At 41.5% G+C, this 20,487-nt stretch overlaps 4 protein-coding genes across 9 annotated transcripts in view; 2 read left to right on the top strand and 2 right to left on the bottom strand.

Annotated features, from left to right (window-relative positions):
• Positions 1-2: 2 nt before the first annotated feature.
• Positions 3-3,536, bottom strand: scrn3 (secernin 3). Of its 2 annotated transcripts, none has more exons than XM_061791940.1 (7): positions 3,040-3,536; positions 2,767-2,948; positions 2,459-2,658; positions 1,433-1,645; positions 1,008-1,170; positions 348-516; positions 3-267 (listed from the first exon to the last, which is right to left on the bottom strand). In XM_061791940.1, exons 1-7 carry the CDS (start codon positions 3,193-3,195, stop codon positions 103-105), a joined length of 1,248 nt encoding a protein of 415 aa, XP_061647924.1. In that variant the 5' UTR covers positions 3,196-3,536; the 3' UTR covers positions 3-102. The 2 variants fall into 2 exon arrangements, with proteins under 2 accessions (XP_061647924.1, XP_061647925.1); XM_061791941.1 differs by having other exon boundaries at positions 2,767-2,943; positions 3,040-3,173.
• Positions 3,537-4,274: 738 nt separating this feature from the next.
• On the top strand, positions 4,275-13,395 carry cir1 (corepressor interacting with RBPJ, CIR1). The gene is made up of 10 exons (XM_061791411.1): positions 4,275-4,440; positions 6,928-7,022; positions 7,518-7,591; positions 8,181-8,194; positions 8,301-8,353; positions 8,433-8,481; positions 8,712-8,832; positions 10,544-10,650; positions 11,344-11,429; positions 12,514-13,395. The coding sequence occupies exons 1-10, from the start codon at positions 4,369-4,371 to the stop codon at positions 13,004-13,006; spliced, it is 1,164 nt and encodes a 387-aa protein (XP_061647395.1). The 5' UTR covers positions 4,275-4,368; the 3' UTR covers positions 13,007-13,395.
• Positions 13,396-14,643: 1,248 nt separating this feature from the next.
• Positions 14,644-16,617, bottom strand: sp9 (sp9 transcription factor). Of its 2 annotated transcripts, none has more exons than XM_061791409.1 (2): positions 16,453-16,617; positions 14,644-16,316 (listed from the first exon to the last, which is right to left on the bottom strand). In XM_061791409.1, the coding sequence occupies exons 1-2, from the start codon at positions 16,471-16,473 to the stop codon at positions 15,027-15,029; spliced, it is 1,311 nt and encodes a 436-aa protein (XP_061647393.1). In that variant the 5' UTR covers positions 16,474-16,617; the 3' UTR covers positions 14,644-15,026. The 2 variants fall into 2 exon arrangements, with proteins under 2 accessions (XP_061647393.1, XP_061647394.1); XM_061791410.1 differs by having other exon boundaries at positions 14,644-16,313.
• Positions 16,618-16,745: 128 nt separating this feature from the next.
• LOC133486382 (uncharacterized) overlaps positions 16,746-20,487 on the top strand; it is a 60,665-nt gene continuing 56,923 nt past the window's right edge. For all 4 annotated transcript variants that reach the window (XR_009791013.1, XR_009791012.1, XR_009791014.1 and 1 more), the window contains exons 1-2: positions 16,746-16,901; positions 19,307-19,398. The gene's annotated coding sequence lies outside the window, so the exon portion shown is untranslated. The remainder of the gene's footprint in view (positions 16,902-19,306; positions 19,399-20,487) is intronic.

The following is a 20,487-nucleotide window of genomic DNA, read 5'->3' as shown; positions in this document are numbered from 1 at the left end:
AGTCAACATGCAGTACACTTTATTTGAGCTTACATGTCATTGTGATAGTTTCTGGTACATACTACTTAGTTTATGGTCTGAACTGTGTCCTGAATGATTGACTCAGAAGCCTTTGCTGTACAGCTCCATTTCATCCTGTACAGCGCTGGAGAATAGATCCAGTAAAGTATCAGGCTGCTTGATGCCATGACAAAGAATCCCCTCCATTTGTTTCATTCTCTCACTTTCTAACCTCCTCATTTCGCGAGTGAGCCGCTCTCCTCGCCCCTATGGAGAATAAAAACCGCATAGGTAAAAGTATTCTTCACAACATGGCTGAGACATGACTTCACGTGAACTTGTTTCACCTTGTGTGTCTCAACGGCTGACACCACGTCGTGTTTGGTGAACAAGCTGTGCTTTCTGTCAGGCTTGCTCTGAAAGTGAGACTTCTTTACTGGGCCATAACTGGGAGAAGTGGTCTCCTTTAGCTCCACTTTCATGTTTTCCACAAAGATGAAGGGTTTGAACACTGACCTGTTGCACAAAAGAGGAGCATGGGCGGCGCCATCTCTTGTAGTCATGGAACATTTGGTCTACTAATTTGTAAAATAATTTTTTTTATAGTGCTTGTCCTCAGAGTTGCTTGAGCCTCTCCGGCAAGAAGCAGGGTACATCCTAGACTGGTCACCAGCCAATCGCAGGTCACATACAAACAAACATTTACATTCACACCGAAGGACAATTTGGTTTTTAATTAACCTAATGTGCATGTTTTGGGATTGTGGGAGGAAGCTGGAGAAAACCCACCCAAGCAGAGCAAAAACACAAAACGCCACACAGGAAGGCCTGAGCTGGGATTTTAACTCGGAACCTCAAAACTGAGAAACAGACATGCTAACCACTACACCGCTATGCTGCCCAATGTTAAATACATAAACTAATCATATCAATTTCTTATGATGATCTCTGGAGCTTAAAGGATGTTTCCATTCCATTTTATGCAGTAGACATTGGTAAAATTGTACCTTTCAGGGGATGGAGTAGCAGTGAAATAGTGAACCCCTGGCAGAGCTGGATCCACAGGTACCACCGACACCATACTGCCTGTTGTCATGAACATGCCCTCCATATTGATGCCACTCTCTTTATCCCTCAGGATGTCCATCATCGTCTGAGCGGTGATGTGCCCTTAATAGATTAAAATAATAACTGCATAACCTGCTTTATGCTACCATACTGTAAAACACATTAGCACTCACAAAAAGTTAGAGATAATGGGCTATGAGGTGAAATTTGAGGTGAATAAACCTAAAATGCACTAGAGCATTTACAGGTGAACTTAACTTGACCTTCTCTGAACTTTTTTTTATGCCACTGTCCAACTGCTCAATGTTCCAATGCTTTTTGTATAACTTGCTGCTCTCGAATAAGGAGCTGTATAACAACTAACCATTGCTCTTTTGCAGCAACTTCTTTCCTTCACAGTATCGACTGCCAGATGCTTCAATTCTGCCTGTGTTCATGTAGGAGTAGACGGCAGCAAAATTGAACTGGACCTTCCCGTCCCACCAGCCTTTACGTTGTGCATATTTGCGCAGGTCAGGATGTTCTCTGTCAATCTTAGTTGTGATGTTGTACTCGTTTGAGATGTTGCGATATCCACCTAAAGAGGAAATAATGGTAATTTAAAAAAAATAAAAATATTTCAGATAGTTCTATCTTAAAAGCACAAATTAGATAAGCAGACTATACTTTCGTTCTTTTCGTTAGCTAAAAGCACCCTCTAGTGGACAAAAAGTACAATACATTGCCTCATCTTTATTAGGTACACTTCATCCACTGCAACCGTTTTGAAATCTAGGCATCTTTTATTTATTTATGATATATTATGGGCAGCATGGAGACTGAGGTTCAGGATTAAAATCTCAGCTTTTTATCTGGCATGTTCTCACCGTGCTTGTTTGGGTTTTGTCCGGGTACTCCAGCTTCCTCCCACATTTCAAAAACACCCATGTTAAGTCACTGAAAACTATAAATTGTCCATAAATGTGCATGTGAATATCTATTTGTCTATATGTGCCCTGTGATTGATTGGCGACCAGTTCAGGGTGTACCCCGGCCTGTTGCCCAAAGTCTGGATAGGCTGCAGCTCACCTGGAATCCTGAGGACAAACGCTATAGAAAATGTATGGATGGATAAATGTAATACATTACGTATGTATAATTATTAGGGATGATGAAATCTGAAAGACAGCCATCAAAACGATAATTATAATTTCATCGTTTTGAATATATAGCTTGTCGTTACGATTAATAACAATTTATTGACAAGCAGTCATATTTGACATCTACCAACAACAAATAATGACTATATTAGTTCTGGTTGCAAGGTAAGCCAATAAACTTCCTGCTTATCTCAATCAACTTGCATAACTAGCAATTAAGTGCAATGTCTTAGCAAGTTGCTCCTCATTACCTTCCATTCTCTCTGCGGCCCAGTACTTCCCGGAGGTCTCCATCACCCAGGCCTCCTTCCGGTCCGAGATCAGGAAACTGTTGTGGTAGGTGAAGTCACATTGTTCCTCTAAACAAGCTCCTCCTTGGCCGTGTTTCTCCAGAAGCTCGGCTATGACGCGCACGCATTTCTCAGCAGTGTCAGCCCTCTCAAGTGCAAGCCTGGAAAAATGGCGGTCCCAGATCCCAATGCATTCTGGCATGACATATCAGCTGTAGAAATGTTTTGTTATGATAAAAATCCATTACAAAGTTGTACAGTGAGCTTACCTTACAAGATCCATGCCAAGAAGAGCCTCCTCACCTTCAGCACTCTCTCTTCCCCACACAGCCTCATTCCCAACACACACTTGGTGCTCATTTGCACCCATTTCTGCGCCCCACAGCCACGCCGGTCTGCTCAAAACAACTGCATACGTGTGGGCAACTTGATCGATCTCGATGTAACTACACTTTGTACCCGGAAAAGAGACAGAGGAAAAATAATGTTATCACAAAAGGGTCACAAAGTGGGAATACTGAGGCTATAGCAAGTGCACCCACCTTGACCTTTGACCCCGGCTCATAGTCTGAGGCAGGGAAAAAAAGCACTTCCTGGACTTCATCACAAGGCCTGTCGGAGTTCTTTCCAAAAATGATGCGGTGCCCCTCGGTGGAGGGGGGCAGAGCCACAAAGGTGTCACAAGAACATGGACGCATGTTGGATCACAGGCTGACTGAGCTCAATTGGTTGTGATCGGGACCTCATACATGACCAGACAACATTGTATCCAAAAATGTCAAACACCGTGCAAGAGCAAATGAAAGACAAATAATAGGCCAAAATAATAGGTAATACAATTGTTAACTGTTTTACGCATTTACCATTTTACGGTCTTTTACTTCCTATAATCTCGACAGCTCCGTTGTTTACGACACTCACGTGACTAAACTGTGATTGGCTGCTTCTCATTACACAAATCGATACCAATTACATTACTGTTTTTTTTATATGCGCTCACGTAAAAATATAGCATAAAACATAAATATATCATAAGATGTTAAACCACATAACATAGTATTTTACCGGAGCATCCTGCAGTGTTCTGGAGTTTACGACACTTTTTGCGGTTTAAAGTAACCCTTAGTGGTGCGTTCCTGGTTCCTCGGAATTTTTATTGAAATCAATCTTATTTCACTACTACTATTACTACTACTACTAGTAATAATAATAATAATAATATTAAATAATATCTAGTGCATTTAATGACGCGGGTCAATAACTCATGGGGTCATTAAAATATATATTACTAAATGTATTGTTTGGTGAACATATGATGTTTGGGATACACTAAATTATTCAAAAGTAAAGTATAAATGATACATTTATTTATCGTCAGATTTCACAGTTAAAATGCGTTGTCACTAACCTACATGACAACGAGTAGATTGTCCATTTAGTGGTTCAGATAAAGAAATACAGGATGTGGTATGGCAATAAATGCTACACAGCATTTTTTCAACAAAGAATAAACGTGCATTACAGTACATACCTAACACAACCGCCAACGTTACAATCAAGTTCTGTAATGACATATATATTAATAAGTAAATGTGAAAATGCAACGTACGTCACATCACATCATTATTCGATGACACATCAAATTTAAAAGCTACGTTAAAACTGGACCATCTTAAATGTACAGTAAAGTATTGAAACAATATGCTTGTGTATTCACTATTTTTCCCAGGAGACAGTAGACATTCCACTAAATACATTGAACGCATCAACGACTTCCGCTTCCTTCTAGTTTACTTCCGGGGGGAGCGAGGCAAGCGGGTGTTAGCTGAAATCTCGTTTTAACCCTCAATAGACATTTTAGGTTATCAGCCATGGGGAAGTCTTTTGCCAACTTCATGTGTAAGAAGGATTTTCACCCTGCGTCGAAGTCGAATATCAAAAAGGTCAGTAAAAGTTACCGTCGCGGAATGAAGCTCTGGGGTATACCGTTTAGTTTACTAGCAAAGCTTCCTTCCTTCACCTGGTTTGAGTTGCAGCCACTTGGCAGTTAAACGCCCAAAAATGGATTAAAAGCCCGATAATAGCTTCATTATCGGCTATAAGATTCATTAAGAAATACAGTGTACTACAGTCCAGTGTTTCACAACCTTTATGGAGCACATATTTTACATGAGAAAAATGTCACCGGACACCACCAAACATAAATGTCACAGGAAGTGCAATTCCAATGAAGTTGGGACGTTGCGTTAAACATAAATAAAAACAAGAATACAATGATTTGCAAATCATGTTCAACCTATATTTAATTGAATACATTACAAAGACAAGATATACTGATTAACTTTATTGTTTTAGCAAATAATCATTAACTTGGAATTTTATGGCTGCAACATGTTCCAAAAAAGCTGGGACAGGGTCATGTTTACCACTGATTTTCACCTTTTCTTTTAACAACATTCAATAAACGTTTGGGAACTGAGGGCACTAATTGTTGAAGCTTTGTAGGTGGAATTCTTTCCCATTCTTGCTTGATGTACAGCTTCAGTTGTTCAACAGTCCGGGGTCTCCGTTGTCATATTTGGCAGGTGGCAAAAAAGACTGAGAAAGTTGGGGAATGCTCATCAAACACCTGTTTGGAACATCCCACAGGTGAACAGGCTAATTGGGAACAGGTGGGTGCCATAATTGGGTATAAAGGAGCTTCCCTGAATTGCTCAGTCATTCACAAGTAAAGATGGGGCGGGGTTCACCTCTTTGTGAACAAGTGCGTGAGAAAATAGTCGAACAGTTTAAGGACAATGTTCCTCAACGTACAATTGGAAGGAATTTAGGGATTTCATCATCTACGGGCCGTAATATCATCAAAAGTTTCAGAGAATCTGGAGAAATCACTGCATGCAAGCGGCAAGACCGAAAACCAACATTGAATGCCCGTGACCTTCGATCCCTCAGGCGGCACTGCATCAAAAACCAACATTAATGTGTAAAGGATATCACCACATGGGCTCAGGAACACTTCAGAAAACCAATGTCAGTAAATACAGTTCGGCGCTACATCCGTAAGCGCAACTTGAAACTCTACTATCCAAAGCAAAAGTCATTTATCAACAACACCCAGAAACGCCGCCGGCTTCTCTGGGGCCAAGCTCATCTAAGATGGACTGATGCAAAGTGGAAAAGTGTTCTGTGGTCCGACGAGTCCACATTTCAAATTGTTTTTGGAAATTGTGGACGTCGTGTCCTCCGGGCCATAGAGGAAAAGAACCATACGGACTGTTATGGACGCAAAGTTCAAAAGCCAGCATCTTTGATGGTATGGGGCTGTGTTAGTGCCAATGGCATGGGTAACTTACACATCTGTGAAGGCACCATTAATGCTGAAAGGTACATACAGGTTTTGGAGAAACATGCTGCCATCCAAGCAATGTCTTTTTCATTGACGCCCCTGCTTATTTCAGCAAGACAATGCCAAACCACATTCTGCACGTGTTACAACAGCGTGGCTTCGTAGCAAACGAGTGCAGGTACTAGACTGGCCCGCCTGCAGTCCAGACCTGTCTCCCATTGAAAATGTGTGACGCATTATGAAGCGTAAAATACGACAACGGAGACCCCAGACTGTTGAACAGCTGAAGCTGTACATCAAGCAAGAAGGAGAACGAATTCCACTTGCAAAGCTTCAACAATTAGTGTCCTCAGTTCCCAAACATTTATTAAATGTTGTTAAAAGAAAAGGTGATGTAACACAGTGGTAAACATGACCCTGTTCTAGCTTTTGTGGAATGTGTTGCAGCCATAAAATCCGAAGTTAATGATTATTTGCTAAAAACAATAAAGTTTATCAGTTTGAACATGAAATATCTTGTCTTTGTAGTGTATTCAATTAAATATAGGTTGGACATGATTTGCAAATCATTGTATTCTGTTTTTATTTATTTTTAAGACAACGTCCCAACTTCATTGGTGTTGTACAGTGTATGTATACACTGAGATAATAATAATGTTGTCTCAATTTACTCAGAAATTTACTTATTCAGTGTGCAAGCTGGCCCTTTTTAATTGAATACAACGCCATTATCCTGTTGCATAAATGCAACCGGTGTATTACACAGGTTAATTGTCCTTTCTGCCATGTAGTAGAAGAGCATTAAATGTTCTGCCTGTTACTATACGTCGCTGTTATAGATGGATGAACAAAGATTATTTAACATTATTTTGATTATTAAGTGAAATTGGATACACTGATTGGTAATCTCAGTGTAGCCATTGGCATTGCCCTTTAATGTCATTCAATTGGTATTTGTTAGCTAGAGTTTTAGATTAGCACTACTGTTAGCATGCTTGTAGAACAAAATTTACAATGTATGAATGCCAATGCTGTACACTTTCCAGAAAATTTCCCAAGTGTGATCCTCCTTTTCCTTGTGCAGGTATGGATAGCCGAGCAGAAACTAACTTTCGATAAGCGAAAGCAGGAAGACCTGATGCAGGCATACCTGAAAGAGCAGGACACCTACAACAACAGGTAACTCCTAATGCACTGTTGTTGTCTTTGTTTTTGAGTCATGTATTTTACATCAACCAATATCCCCAAAGGGGAAAGGAATGCAGCATAAAGTATGTAATGATGCTCTTGTCTCAATCTACTCACAAATTGGCTTACTCGGTGTTACATATGGGCCTGTTTAGTTGAACACAAAGCTGATATACTTGCAGGATCTGGAGAAAGACGCACACGGAGATCTGAAAAGAAGAATTTTGGACCAATTAAGTAAAATTGGATAATTTCCTCAGACACATCTGATTATATCTCATTGAATAGATTAAAATAGAATAGGACATTATTGTCACTGTTACAGCAGCAAGAAAAATCAGTAAATTATGTCTAGCACAATAAGAATAATAATAGCACAGTGGTTGGGAATCACTGCCCTAATAAATATCACAATGGTTTAAATATTTCACAAAAAAATAACCATAATGAATATTTGAGTGTTTATTTAGTTTTCCTCACCTTTAGGGTGTTGATGGGGGATGATCGTGTTAAAAATGGCCTCAATTTCATGTATGAGGCTCCACCAGGAGCGTCAAAAGGTAAGTAACCTCGTCATCATAACTCTACCATTTCTATTTGTATACCGAACAAAAATATAAACTCAACAATTAGATTTTTGCGCCTATTTTTCATGAGCTGAGCTCAGTTTCAAAACGTGTGTGTGTGTGCCGCGCACACACACAAATACCTCAAATATCTTTCATGAATCTGTTAGTGAACACTTCTCCTTTGCCGAGATAATCCGACAACATCCTAAAACTGCCCACAATAAGGCTGCTCTCAAAGGTGCAGATTTACTACATTAGTCACACCTGTGAGATGGGTGAATTATTCCGGCAAAGGAGAAGTGCAAACTAACACAGATGTATACAGATTTGTAAACAATATTTGAATCAAACAGACCTTTTGTGTACATAGACAAAATCTTACATCTTTGAGTTCAGCTCATGAAAAATGGGCACAAAAAAGTGTTGGATTTTTACTTTTGTTCAATGTACTTGTATATATTTGCCAGCAATGAAAGTGTTGGATTTTTACTTTTGGTCAATGTACTTGTATATATTTGCCAGCAATGTTCAGTCCTAACACTTGCTTTTCTCTGCTGCACAATTCCTGTTCCTACTGCAGAGGAGAAGGCAGAGGTAAAATTCATGGAGCTTTGCCTTCTCTTTATGGGCTTCCTTAAAATTCTGTTATGTTATTTATTATTTACAAGCTAAACTCATTTGTATCCCGTTTTTCTATAAGGAAGGAGAAGAGGAGTACAAGTTTGAATGGCAGAAGGGAGCTCCTAGAGAAAAGTAAAACTTTTTTTTTTTTTTTTTTTGCAAAATCTGTAATGCTCTAGTTATTTAACCAGAATTGTAATTATGTTCTCAGATATGCTAAAGATGACATGAATATCAGAGACCAGCCTTTTGGAATTCAGGTATTTTGTTGTCATTTGCCTGCATACCAACAAATGTTTGTTAAATTTCATGTTAAAATTTCCATTTGAAAAATATTTAATATTTAAATCTGCACTAAAGAAATGTAAACAAGAAGACGACATGGCATTGCGTGTTATTGTCTCAAGTTGTCAATCAACTTAAGTGTGCCAATATGGTGTTTAGGAAGCTAAGTTAATTGAATACATGCCAAGCTGTGTTCATGTTCAAGGTGCGCAATGTGCGCTGCATCAAATGCCACAAATGGGGTCACGTGAACACGGACAGAGAATGCCCTCTGTTTGGACTGTCAGGCATCAACGCCAGCTCTGTGGGTTCAGAGGAGACAGCAGGTACACGTGGATCGCACTTGTTTTACACATTACCTCTTACATTGGTTGTGTGGGAGTATTTTGTAAGGCATGCGTAATTAATGACATTCTGTGATGATGCAATGTTTAGATCTTACAATTTAAGACAACTCATTCTCTATGTGTGTGCGTGTGGGGACAAGGAAGTGGGGTGATGGCACAGGGGAGCATGTTTCATCAAGTATGATGTAGTAAAAATGGGAGGGTTTTTTCCACAACCAGTGCACTTGACAGAAACAGTTACTGTACAATGGATATAAAAAATCTACACACCTTTATTCAAATGCCAGGCTTTTGTGCAATGAAAAGAAAGAGACCAAGATAAATCATTTAAAGACTGAAACCGTTAATGTCACCCATTACCTGTACAACTCAATTTATTATTATTATTTTTTTAAAATCTTGTCACGAGAGAAAATAAACAACTGCAATAATGAGGCTGCATGATCATGCACACTGTCTGGAAATGTGGCAGTGTTCAGAATTGACCAAATTTAGAGTCATGTTAAATTGGAGTCAGCACACATCCGACACCATTTAAAATGCCTCTGATGAAATAAATAAAGTTCAGTTCTTTTAGTAGGCTTTTCCTGACATTTCTTTTACTTTCTAGCAGAAGCCTGAAAGTTTGCTCAAACTGACTGCTACAGATTCTTCGACATGCGTTTGGGAAAATTTGGTTCCGGTCCAGTAAAAGCAAGGTTGAACTTTCTGGCCGCAAGTCCGAAAGTATGTTTGGCGCAAACTGCTCAACACCAAAAAGAACACCACACCTGCAGTGAAGCACAGTTGTGGCAGCCTCATGCTTTAGGGCTGTTTTTCTTCAGCTGGAACTGAGGCCTCAAGTCAAGCTGGAAGGAATTAGGAATAGTTCAAAATTGCAGTCGGTGTTGGAACAAAATCTTCAGGCTTCTTCATATTCGTGTCTGTGGTAAATACTGTAACTATTGTGGTTAAATACACCCTTGCTGTCCACTGTTAAAATGATTGATAAACGCTAACACAATGTTTATTACAATGGTTCTTGTTTGCATTTATCTAAAACTGTGATGCAAACTAGTCAACAGTGTTTATATTTTGGACACTTAGCAACAAGAAGTAAAAATACTAGAAACAGTTTGCTGTATTACAAAGCAGTTCTACACCAAAACTGCAACCACATTAATAAAACACGTTTGTGTTTTACGATTGAGTGTTAGGTCTCTTGTATTAGATCAGATGTGCGTGTGGATCTTACCCGTCTTTCCTCGACTATTATTATTTATTTATTTATTTATTTAAATTCAAGTTACAGAATAATATTTGCAGTGAGTGGAGCTCATGTCCAACAAAAAAGATTTCAGGAGCTAAATCTGTCACGTTTTCAACCTTGAGCAGATTCATAGTTGTGCAGTCAGCGAGTAATAATGTTTCACCCCGGGAGAGTCCCGTCAACAGCTCAATTTTGCGGCGCTCTAATGGCCGTCCTCCCCGCGGAAGAAGAAACAAAGTAATTATTATGTATTGTGATTTCTCCCGAACCGGTGCTTTTCCAGAACATGATATTGTTTGATTTGCTCACCCAGAAGAGGAGTGACTTGATTTGATGAGACGTCCCGTTAACAAAGCCGCCCCCAAAAGTCCCACTGCGGAGACGGCTTCGGGCGACGGTCTGCCATCAATGGCGCTGTGATGCTGTGATTTGCACTAACAGGTCCCTCCATGCACCCCTCCGAGCTAATGGCTGAGATGCGTAACAGTGGCTTTGCCCTGAAGAAATGTGTCCTTGATCGGAGCGCAACCGTTTGTGATACAGCACAGGTAATTGTCAGCACAATCATTTTCTCTCACCTGCTCTCTCACTCTCACACACACACACATATTGTAAGAACACACAAATTCTCATATCCTTGAAAGAGGGCAGCCTAACCTTTGTTAGCCTATGCTAACAGAACAGAACAAATGTCATGTTTTAGCATTTTGATTCAAGAGTAACTAACTGCTAGGGCATAGAGAGTTCATTAAATTATAATTTTAGCATGATGTGAATGTACAGCTCTGGAAAAATGAAGACCAAAAAGCCACTGCACTGTTTTTGCTATTTTGACCATAATTTTCTGCAAATAAATGCTCTAAATCAGTGGTTCTCCGTTTTTATTACAAGCATAGGTAATGCTGTGATTTGTGTGTGAAGAATGGGTGATGCTTGTAATCAAAATGTTGAATTTGTAATTTATTTCTTGCATACCACTAGAGGGTGCCCACGGCATATTAGCCATACTCACACGACACTTGAGAAGCATTTGTATTTGGAAGTTATGTTGTCAGTGGCTTACAGAAAAGAAGCTAAAATGTTAATTTTATTCAAATGTATAACTACAAATGGCAAAATAAGTTGGCCTTTACTGATTTAAAAAAATTAAATTTTGTAGTGGTGTCATTTTTGTCAGAGCTGTATGTGTTTATCTTGTTGTGAATAAACCCAATTTGTATTTATTTGTATTTATTTTGAAGGAATATGTTGCGAGCGACCAAGAAGGAGATCCTGAGGTGGAATTTTTGAAATCTTTAACAACAAAGCAGAAACAGAAGCTCCTCAGGTAAGAAGAACATATTTTATACCCATATATGTTCATTCTTAATATTTTTCTAAATGTGGTTGGGTATGTTGATGTAAAAGTGGTGTTGGGACATGATTTATAGTTGCCATTTGCTTTGTAAAGGACTACCAGATCTAAAATACAGTTGCATCTCAATAAATTAGAATATGGTCGCAAAATCCATTTATTTTAGTACTCATACATGGCATAGATTCTTTAAAAATTAGGGAAAATATTTTTCCGAGGGCAAATTTCTGCCTAATTTCTACATTAAATAACATTTGCATTGTTTCTTGATTGTTTATTATGTAATATTGTAGTTTTTAGAGCTGGTGAATGTCGGGTTTTTGTTTGCTCTGAGCTATAATCAAAATTATCCATCCATCCATCCATCCATTTTCTGCGCCGCTTCTCCTCACTCGGGTCGCGGGCGTGCTGGAGCCTATCCCAGCTGTCATCGGGCAGGAGGCGGGGTACACCCTGAACTGGTTGCCAGCCAATTGCAGGGCACATAGGAACAAACAACCATTCGCACTCACAGTCATGCCTACGGGCAATTTAGAGTCTCCAATTAATGCATGTTTTTGGGATGTGGGAGGAAACCGGAGTGCCCGGAGAAAACCCACGCAGGCACGGGGAGAACATGCAAACTCCACACAGGCGGGGCCGGGGATTGAACCCGGCTCCTCAGAACTGTGAGGCTGACGCTCTAACCAGTCGTCCACCGTGCCGCCTAATCAAAATTATGTATATAAAAAATAAATTATGGAATATTTCACTGACTGTGAGATGTACTTGTAATAGTAATTGAAAACAATTCCTTTGTTTTCAAGTATTGTAGAACACAGCGTAGTGCATCATCCAGAGAGGTGTGTCTTTATTATTTTGTTTTCCTTGTCAAGCTATTGCTATGATGCAGTGCAGTTCCTCACCAGCGCAAACTGCAACCACAATTATAAACATGTTATTTAAAATAATACCTCTCTCACCGCATCAATCAAAAGCACAATTTTTGATACAGACTCTGCAGGTATACCTAATAGTGTGGTTGTATGCGGCATCAACACTTGTGACTCATCGACAGGAAACTCGATCGTCTGGAAAAGCAGAACTCCAAGGAAAAAAAGAGTAAAAAGGAGAAGAAGAAGAGGAGCAAAAGGAAGCACAAGAAAAAGCATGAGAGCAACGACAGCTCAAGCAGCAGCAGCGACTCATCCAGTAGCTCCAGCGACTCCGATGGCAACTTCAAGAGCCACAAGCGACAAAAGAGCAAGAAGAAGGCGTCCTGCCGGGATAACAGCGCCGAGAGGCCAGATCAGAGCCGCCAGAAGTCCTCGGCGAGCCCCCGCGCCAGAGAATATCGACAAACATGGACGGAGAGAGGAAGGAGCCCGGGGGAGGAATGGAGGAAGAAAAAGGAGATGGCAGAGGGTGGTCGAAAACGAGAGCGGAGCCGCAGCGGCGAGAGGGCTAGAGAGCGACACCTCAGAGGAGACGCTGAGAGGAAGAGAAAGGAAAGGGCGGCGGGTGAGAGGAGTCGAAGCAGAGACAGAAGCAGGAGCAGTAGAAAACGCTGAGGGCTGCTTATACCACGCTGGATGGACATTTTTTTTCGAAAGGACTTAAGAAGCATGCATTTCCTTTTCCTACCAGTAGAGAGAAGCAGTGGACAAAATATCAACATCCGCTTCACTTTACTGCTGTCAATATTATACACAGTTAGCATGGTGAGACGGCCTCGAGAAATTATTCTGTGGGTTACTGCAGGGGTTTTTTGTTTTTGTTTTGTTTTTACAATATAATCCGTCATGTTTTAGACAGCTTTTGAGTCATATAATTGAAGAAAACAAAAAAAACTTTTAATTTACAAGTAATTGTGTTGCCTGTGTTAAATGAATAGCGTTCGTTGTGATTGGACAGAGTGCAATGTTCTCATTATTAAATAAATCATGTTTGAATATCTAGATTAGGATTTGATTCCTTTTTTTGATGTTGTGTTGACGTGCACCACGTACCCAACATTTTTGTCCACCATACTCATTTTATTTTAATTTTCTTTGCTCCATGTATTGAAATATTTCAAATCAAATATTTAGACGACAAGGAAAGTAAAGACTAGCGCAAGGCCGTCGTCAACCTTTTAAAATAAATCAAAATGGGGTGGTTGATGTGTATTTTGCTTTCATTTAAACTGGCACAGAGGTGGAGCAAATGTATTGAAATGTTTGCATACAATTTAGTGGATGCCACCAATTAAAATGGGTATTTTTCGAATTGTGTTGATCTACAAAATATTTCAATCACTCTATTTCGTTTATTTGTACACTGAGAAAAAGTACTCCATTTTCTGTTGTACATGATTAAAATGTGGCAAACTGACGTATTTCCCCCCCTATTTTCCTCGAAAAAAATAATCAACTTAATCAGCTAGACGAAACAACTAATGTACATGCTCAAATTCAAATGACTTTTTCGGTCCAGTTTGGGTTGGATAGCACCGAATTTTGTTTGAGTCCAGTTTTATTTGACCACTGACTTTCAACCTGCCTGCGTGCACACTGTTTAAAAAAAAAATGCCACTTTCTTTACATTACACCCATTTCAGTTTAACATTTAAAAACAAAAAAACAAAAAACGAGGCGACCGTGTGGATGAAATGTTGTGAGCAGCCGGACCCGTTTTGAAAGACTTTGGACGCTGTGCTGACCAAACACAAAGAAGTCTGAGAGCATCATTGAACCTTTTCAATTAAACATTTGAGCGAGCCCGGCAAGAAGCGTTTTTCAGCATTTGCATCTGACTTCTTGCCCCTTAATCTTTATTTATTGAGAGCGAAAAAGAAAAACAAAACGATTGTGCAATATTACTGTAGAATTTAGGATTTTTTTTTTTAAGAAACCGCTTAATAACATCACGTGAACAAAAGCTCGCTTTTAAATTAACCAGACGCGAATCCCTGATCTGAAATACAAGAGACATGGGGCTGCGCATGTGTCCAAAGTTATAATTAATAGCATTTAACAGCATTTGCATTTTTTACGCCACATTAAGCAATGACTTACTCTATTGGGGGAAAATAGTCAGTCATGTTGACAATTAAAAATAAAGCCCAAATATCGATGTCAAATTCTACATCACACAATAAAAGCCTTTTCAATGTGTTTTTAATTACTTTTTAAAATGAAAGTCGTATAAGTGTGAATTTATACAGGTAAACATTTATATATAGATTTATTTTTTTGATAGCAACAAAAAATACAAAATAAAAACGAAAGTTTGAAGAAGCTGTGCACGTACATAGAATATCTACAAAGTGCATCGGAAAGTAAACGCGATCCCTGACGTTCAGGATGTAAGCAACACGAATGAAAACAATCCAAGCTCAGTAAGAACAATAAAAACATGAATTGAACACGTCATCGTTAGTCATATACAGGATGCAACTCACATTGTCCAAGTTCAACAGTTTTCTCCTCACCATTAAATACTGCTGAAGCGTCTGGTGGTGAGATCTTAATTGTTCCCTCATGAAATATGATTCCCTTATTAAATAAGACCCGTGCGATGCAGCTCGGATGCTGGGGTCCTTTTCCCCCATCAGGGCTCGTCGTGCGGGGACTGGTCCTTAACCGTGATCCTGGGGTTGACCCCTTCCAAAATAAGGTCCGGGGACTCAGACCTGGGGGTCTCCAGGTTGCTGGTGTCGGTGTCGCTGTCGCTGCCCTTCTTGCCTCCCCCTCCGGCCGTGTGCGTCTTGATGTGCTTGCTCAGGTGGTCGCTGCGCATGAAGCGCTTGTTGCACACCGGGCACGCGAAGCGCTTCTCGCCGGTGTGGGTCCTCAGGTGTCTCTGCAGCTCGTCGGAGCGCGTGAAGCGCTTTCCGCAGAAGAGCCAGTTGCACACGAACGGCCTCTCGCCCGTGTGCCACCTGAGGTGCGCCTTGAGGTGCGACGTCTTGCCGTACACCTTCCCGCAGCCCGGGATGTGGCAGCTGTGCAGTCCCTTCCTCCGGAGGCTGGCCCCGGCCGGCCCCAGCCGCTCGGCCTCCTGGCAGTTGGGGCAGTCGCACGTCGCCCTCCCGGAGTACCTCCGCGACGACCGCGAGGAGCCGCCCCCGGAGATCATGGCGTTGGCCGCCGCGGAGGTGTCCGTGTACGCGGGCAGCACCGTCTTGAAGCCGTCCTGGGCCAGCAGGTGCTGGCCGGTGCTCAGCAGGTGAGACGCGGTGGGGCTGATGCCCGTGGAGCTGAAGGCCGAGTGGGTGAGCGAGGAGAAATCCGCGTTGTAGCCGCTCAGCTGGGAGTGGATGGCCTGCGGGGTGCCCGAGTGCAGGGAGCCCTGGAGGGGGCCCGCGGGGTTCTGGACGTCGAGCCACGAGCCCGGGTTGGTGTGCACGTCCCACCAGGAGGACGCGCCGTTGGCCACCTCGCCGGAGATCGTGGAGTGGAAGCCCGACTTGTACCACGACTCGTACGGATGCGCCATGCCCACGCGCGGGTACAGGCTCTCGGCGGACGTGTGCACCTTGGAGATGAAGGCCGACTGGCCGGACTCCTGGCTCGACACGCTGCCGCCGTTGGAGAACAAGCCGCCGTAGTCGCTGGAGAAGGCGGCCGACGTCGGGGAAGTGGAGGCCAGGCAGAAGGCGCTGCTGCCGGCGCCGCTCGTCGGCGTTAGTCCCGCGGGGGCGCGGCTCGTCGCCACCGTGAAGCCGGGCAGGGCCGAGCCCAAGTTGCAGCTCGACGTGGATCTCTTCCACGGGTGAAATCCGCTCTTGGAGAAGGCGCTGGCGTCGGGCAAAGTGCTGAGGGGGCTTGTGTTTCCGATTTTGTTGCAGGTTGCGGCCAGCATCGCTAAAGGTGTCGTTCCAAACCGAGGCTCTTCCTGCTTGGGAACAACAACAAAGTGGCACTTTTTCAACACCACGCGTCGACAGCTACCATCATGTACTCATCGCTCCGACTTGACATTCGAAGTTGGACTCGCAAAAGTTGCCTCAAGCGTCACTTGGAAAACAACTCACCCCAAGAATGGAGGTAGCCATATCCGAGTTGCGTCCTGCGGCTGGGACAATGGGCGGCGATCTCCAAGCTGCTGGGATCCGGAGTGATCCAGAGCCTCCGTGTTGCGGCGAGGCTCAACACGGGTTCTGTTCTGGCTCCAGTTCGCCGGCACTACTTTTAGTCGGAGCGAGCGTCTTGTTTTGAAGTGGAGCTCGCCGAGCGCACGCAGCCAATCGGGAAGCGATTTATGGGAAAGCGGAAGTTGTCGGCCAATCGGAGGAGCGCGCGCGCGTTGAGACGCCACGGGCCACGCCCACAGGTCAGCCGCTTCTCAGCCTCGCCTCATGCTCACATATACTGGACCTCACTGGATTTGACGTTTTTTAATGTCCTCCCTTTATTTTTATGAATTGCTGCTCGAATGTCCAACGTCTTGTTTGCTTCGTTTTGGGGGTGACTCCTCCAGGAGGTAAGGATTTCTTTTAATTGTCTCCATGTTCTTTTCTGTTTTAGAAAATGTTGACAGCGGATGACTTCATCACGGGATAAAATACGTGTTCGTTGTGTAAAAACACCTCACTTATAGACTTGTTTTTTTTTTTATTCTTTTTTTTTTAGCGTGCACACAAAAAGGGAGCCCGAGCTACGATTTGCACGAAAACGCCAAACGAACATTGAAGTTATGATTTTAGTAAATATGATGCAAGTACGGTGATGAGTGGCATTGACGACTGCTTTGCTGATAGACGAACTTCCTACATAACTGTGCAGTTACGCGTCATTTACGAGCAGCCATGCCTCCGTGCACGCATAACACTGCCAGGTGGTCATTATCGTGTGTATTATTATATTCTTAAAGTTTCAACATCGCTACGGAAATCATTCACACACTTCATTACATTGGATACATTTAATTGGAGGCTTCATAAGTCACAATACAAATCTCTTACAAGAATAATCTTATAATGTAAAATTGCCCCGCCACCCAAACCTGTGTGAATTGACCCCTTCTTTCAATGCTGAAGCAATTTTACTGAGAGGGGAAAAAAAAGTCCAACCGAAGCATGTGTATTACAGTATTCAAATGAGCATAATTATGGAGAATGAACGGTGCCAGTCAATAGAGCCTATTTTGTTGAAATAAAAATGCACACACACATTGGAGGGCTGAGTAGAAAAAATAAAATAAAATCCACGTTGCCAAGAAAATGAAATCGTTTTGCAATCATGACAATTTTGCTAATATTATTAAATATTGCCTTATTAAAATGAGTTACATTGTGTAAAGGGGATATTTAAAAGATGGCATTTCAATTTGTATTTGACATAGGGCAATACGTTATTTTCTAATTCTGGATGTTAACCATATATTTGAAAAGGGATGTGATAGAGAGACTTGAACCCGTTTAACGTAAATGTGGACCCTTCACAGGGCCTTGATAATATAAACACAATAACAAAAACGTTTTTTTTTTTTTTTTAATTATATGCAATATATAATTCTTTATTAGATTTGGAAAACCAATATTTAGCTTGAGGACAAAAAGGGCACTTCGGGTTCTGTTTTAGCGCGGTGCAAATTTAAGAGTTGGACGTCTGGCTCGGCGTGCTCCCCATTTGTGAGCACTGCCGTGTGCCAATTAGCAGCCCATTACGCGCGATTAGATTGATCAATGTACCTTAAACAAAGGCGATGATTTATTTGGTCGAACGAAACGCTCTGCGTCCACTGTGATGAGTCTGAGTGGGGGTGCATAGAATGCATCCACACACACACACACACAAAAACAAAATAATGATGAATTGGGACCTCCTTCTGGAACCTGCACTTGCCTCATTCACATCCGCATTATGACCGCCTTACTTTCTGCGTGTTCAACTAAACAGGCTGCAGGATTATTGGCCGATGTGTTTTTTTCTTTTGTGTGTGTTTTTTTTAATGTGCAATTGTGCCCCCGTGTGCTTTAATTTGTGTCTCCGCAGAGAGGAAGTTGATGTGAGGACATTGAACTAATGTGTGCGCGCCTGCAGTCGAAAGCCTGTCTCTCACAAACAGTGCAAATGCGACGCGTGTGCCTCAATTACAACATAGTGAATTGCTTTTCAAGCAAATCATTGCTCTACCAAGTATTTGAACAATTTGTCAAGATGACGTTTACATTAGCGCAATTAGCCCAAGTCTTAGCATTAATGCTCTGCTATGATTGCAAAAAGAAGAATGTGCATGTGTGTGAAATCCAACAAAGTGGCATATACATGAAATATTAATATGACTGTCATTGCAGCAGACATTGCATGGAGGCCTAACCCACCTGCCACAATGTTAGGCGCACCTGCACAGAGCTTTATATATATATATATATATAAAAACAACTGCCTTTTTAAAGATATTCATGATACTTCAGTTTTTATTGAACTACACTGCAGCAAATTGGTAGCTGTTTATAATATTTTCTTACACCTAAGAGAGAGCTAAAATATTTGAAACACTTCCCCGCATGAGCCACAATAATGTGTTATTATGTGCCAGCCAATAAGCATTATTCCATTTGTAAAGATGGATTGCAATTTGTATGACATGACATGGTGCATGGTGTACTGAATATAAAGCCACTGACAAATGTCAAGAAAGGAGCCCAGTTGCCACTGCAAACTTATAATATAGTACACTGTGATATCATAACTGCCCATTAAGCTGCATCGATAGCCTCGACCGCAAAATTTGGAAGCAGGGGTCGGCTCGCCATGCGGCTCCCAATGTCAACTTTCATTAAGGTGAGAGAAGTGCGAGAAATGGCTCCAAAGAAGGTGCGTGCTATGAGGAAAGAGCAGGAAATAAACATAATACGAATAACATGTATATTGTCTCCACAGGGGAAAGGAGAAGATGCAGCCAAATCTTCAACTCTGATTAGAAGCTTTGGCACGTCACTGAAAATAGGAAGTGTGGGCCCGCCAAATGTACGGTAAGTGGAAGATTATTTATGTTGATGACAATACAGTCAGATTGCGGCCTTCTCTAATGTAATGCACGAGCATGTGCAGTATGCAGATGCATTGTACAGCTGTGCGAAAGACGATAAGACTGGACGTCAAATGGGGTGAAACTTAAATACGAGCCCTGAATGTGGGAAGACAGCGATAGCATGATGTTCTGGCATCACATGCTTAAGAAGAAAGTCTGAGAAATACAAACTCCACATTTAAACGCGGTGACAGTTTGACTCTGCAGTACATGAATTTAATTTTCATTAATGTCTATTTCAAATCTGAAATCAACGAGCATCAGGTATCAGTTTGTGTTCAACTACTTAAACCATGGGCTTTGTGTTCTCGTGATCATGATGTATGCAGTCACGTCGATGGCTTGAATGCGCCGCGCCTTAGATGGCACCCTCCAGGTCTCTTGGTCACATTAGACAGACAATATAACAATACTTAGATATATTCATGAAATGACTAATATTACTGCAGTTTACTGAGTCTTTTTTTGTTTTTTATGTATGTCAATCTTGTACTGAACCCTAGTGGTAAAGATGCGCACACAGGAAGGAGCACAATGTTAATGGGCTTTAAAGTATGAAATCATGATGCACAAAGTGTTTATTTTTTTTTACATTCTATTTCATCGTGTTTTTAGAAAGTAGAATTCTGTAGAGTGTTTTTTTTATTCTTACTGATAAACACATTTTCTTGCTTGAGGGAGATAATATGATTTGTTTTGATTGAAACGGAGCGGTATTAATTAAACAATACAGTATGTTGATTATTATGGTTGCACTTTTTTTTACTTGTACTATGTAAAGGCAGAATTTTGGCTGCAACTCTCGTATTGTATCACATAAGGTTGTCGCATTAGATCATCGCGTGTGAGTGTACCCAATAAAGTGACCAATAAGTACAAGGATGTCAGTTCACCGTAACATCAGTGCCATGCGAGGGCTTCTCACTATCTTGTTGCTCAGAGATGACATGATTGTTGAAGAAAAGGACACGGACACATTATGATCGACATGATGCTGCTTCAGAGCAAAGAAGAGTCTCACACTGACACA

This window comes from Phyllopteryx taeniolatus, chromosome 12, assembly GCF_024500385.1.
Source record: "Phyllopteryx taeniolatus isolate TA_2022b chromosome 12, UOR_Ptae_1.2, whole genome shotgun sequence".
In the NCBI taxonomy this organism is placed as follows: Eukaryota; Metazoa; Chordata; class Actinopteri; order Syngnathiformes; family Syngnathidae; genus Phyllopteryx; species Phyllopteryx taeniolatus.
Note: the sequence above shows the minus strand (reverse complement) of the source record. Positions and strands in the feature narration are given on the sequence as shown.

Coding starts and splice junctions, on each gene's coding strand:
- cir1 (XM_061791411.1), top strand. CDS start 4,369: ATGGGGAAGTCTTTTGCCAACTTCATGTGTAAGAAGGATTTTCACCCT. Junction 4,441..6,927: donor CGAAGTCGAATATCAAAAAG/GTCAGTAAAAGT, acceptor TTCCTTGTGCAG/GTATGGATAGCCGAGCAGAA. Junction 8,354..8,432: donor AAGGGAGCTCCTAGAGAAAA/GTAAAACTTTTT, acceptor TTATGTTCTCAG/ATATGCTAAAGATGACATGA.
- sp9 (XM_061791409.1), bottom strand. CDS start 16,473: ATGGCTACCTCCATTCTTGGG. Junction 16,317..16,452: donor TGGCTACCTCCATTCTTGGG/GTGAGTTGTTTT, acceptor GTTGTTCCCAAG/CAGGAAGAGCCTCGGTTTGG.
- scrn3 (XM_061791940.1), bottom strand. CDS start 3,195: ATGCGTCCATGTTCTTGTGACACCTTTGTGGCTCTGCCCCCCTCCACC. Junction 2,659..2,766: donor CTTGGCATGGATCTTGTAAG/GTAAGCTCACTG, acceptor CCATTTTTCCAG/GCTTGCACTTGAGAGGGCTG. Junction 517..1,007: donor GCTACTCCATCCCCTGAAAG/GTACAATTTTAC, acceptor TTTGTGCAACAG/GTCAGTGTTCAAACCCTTCA.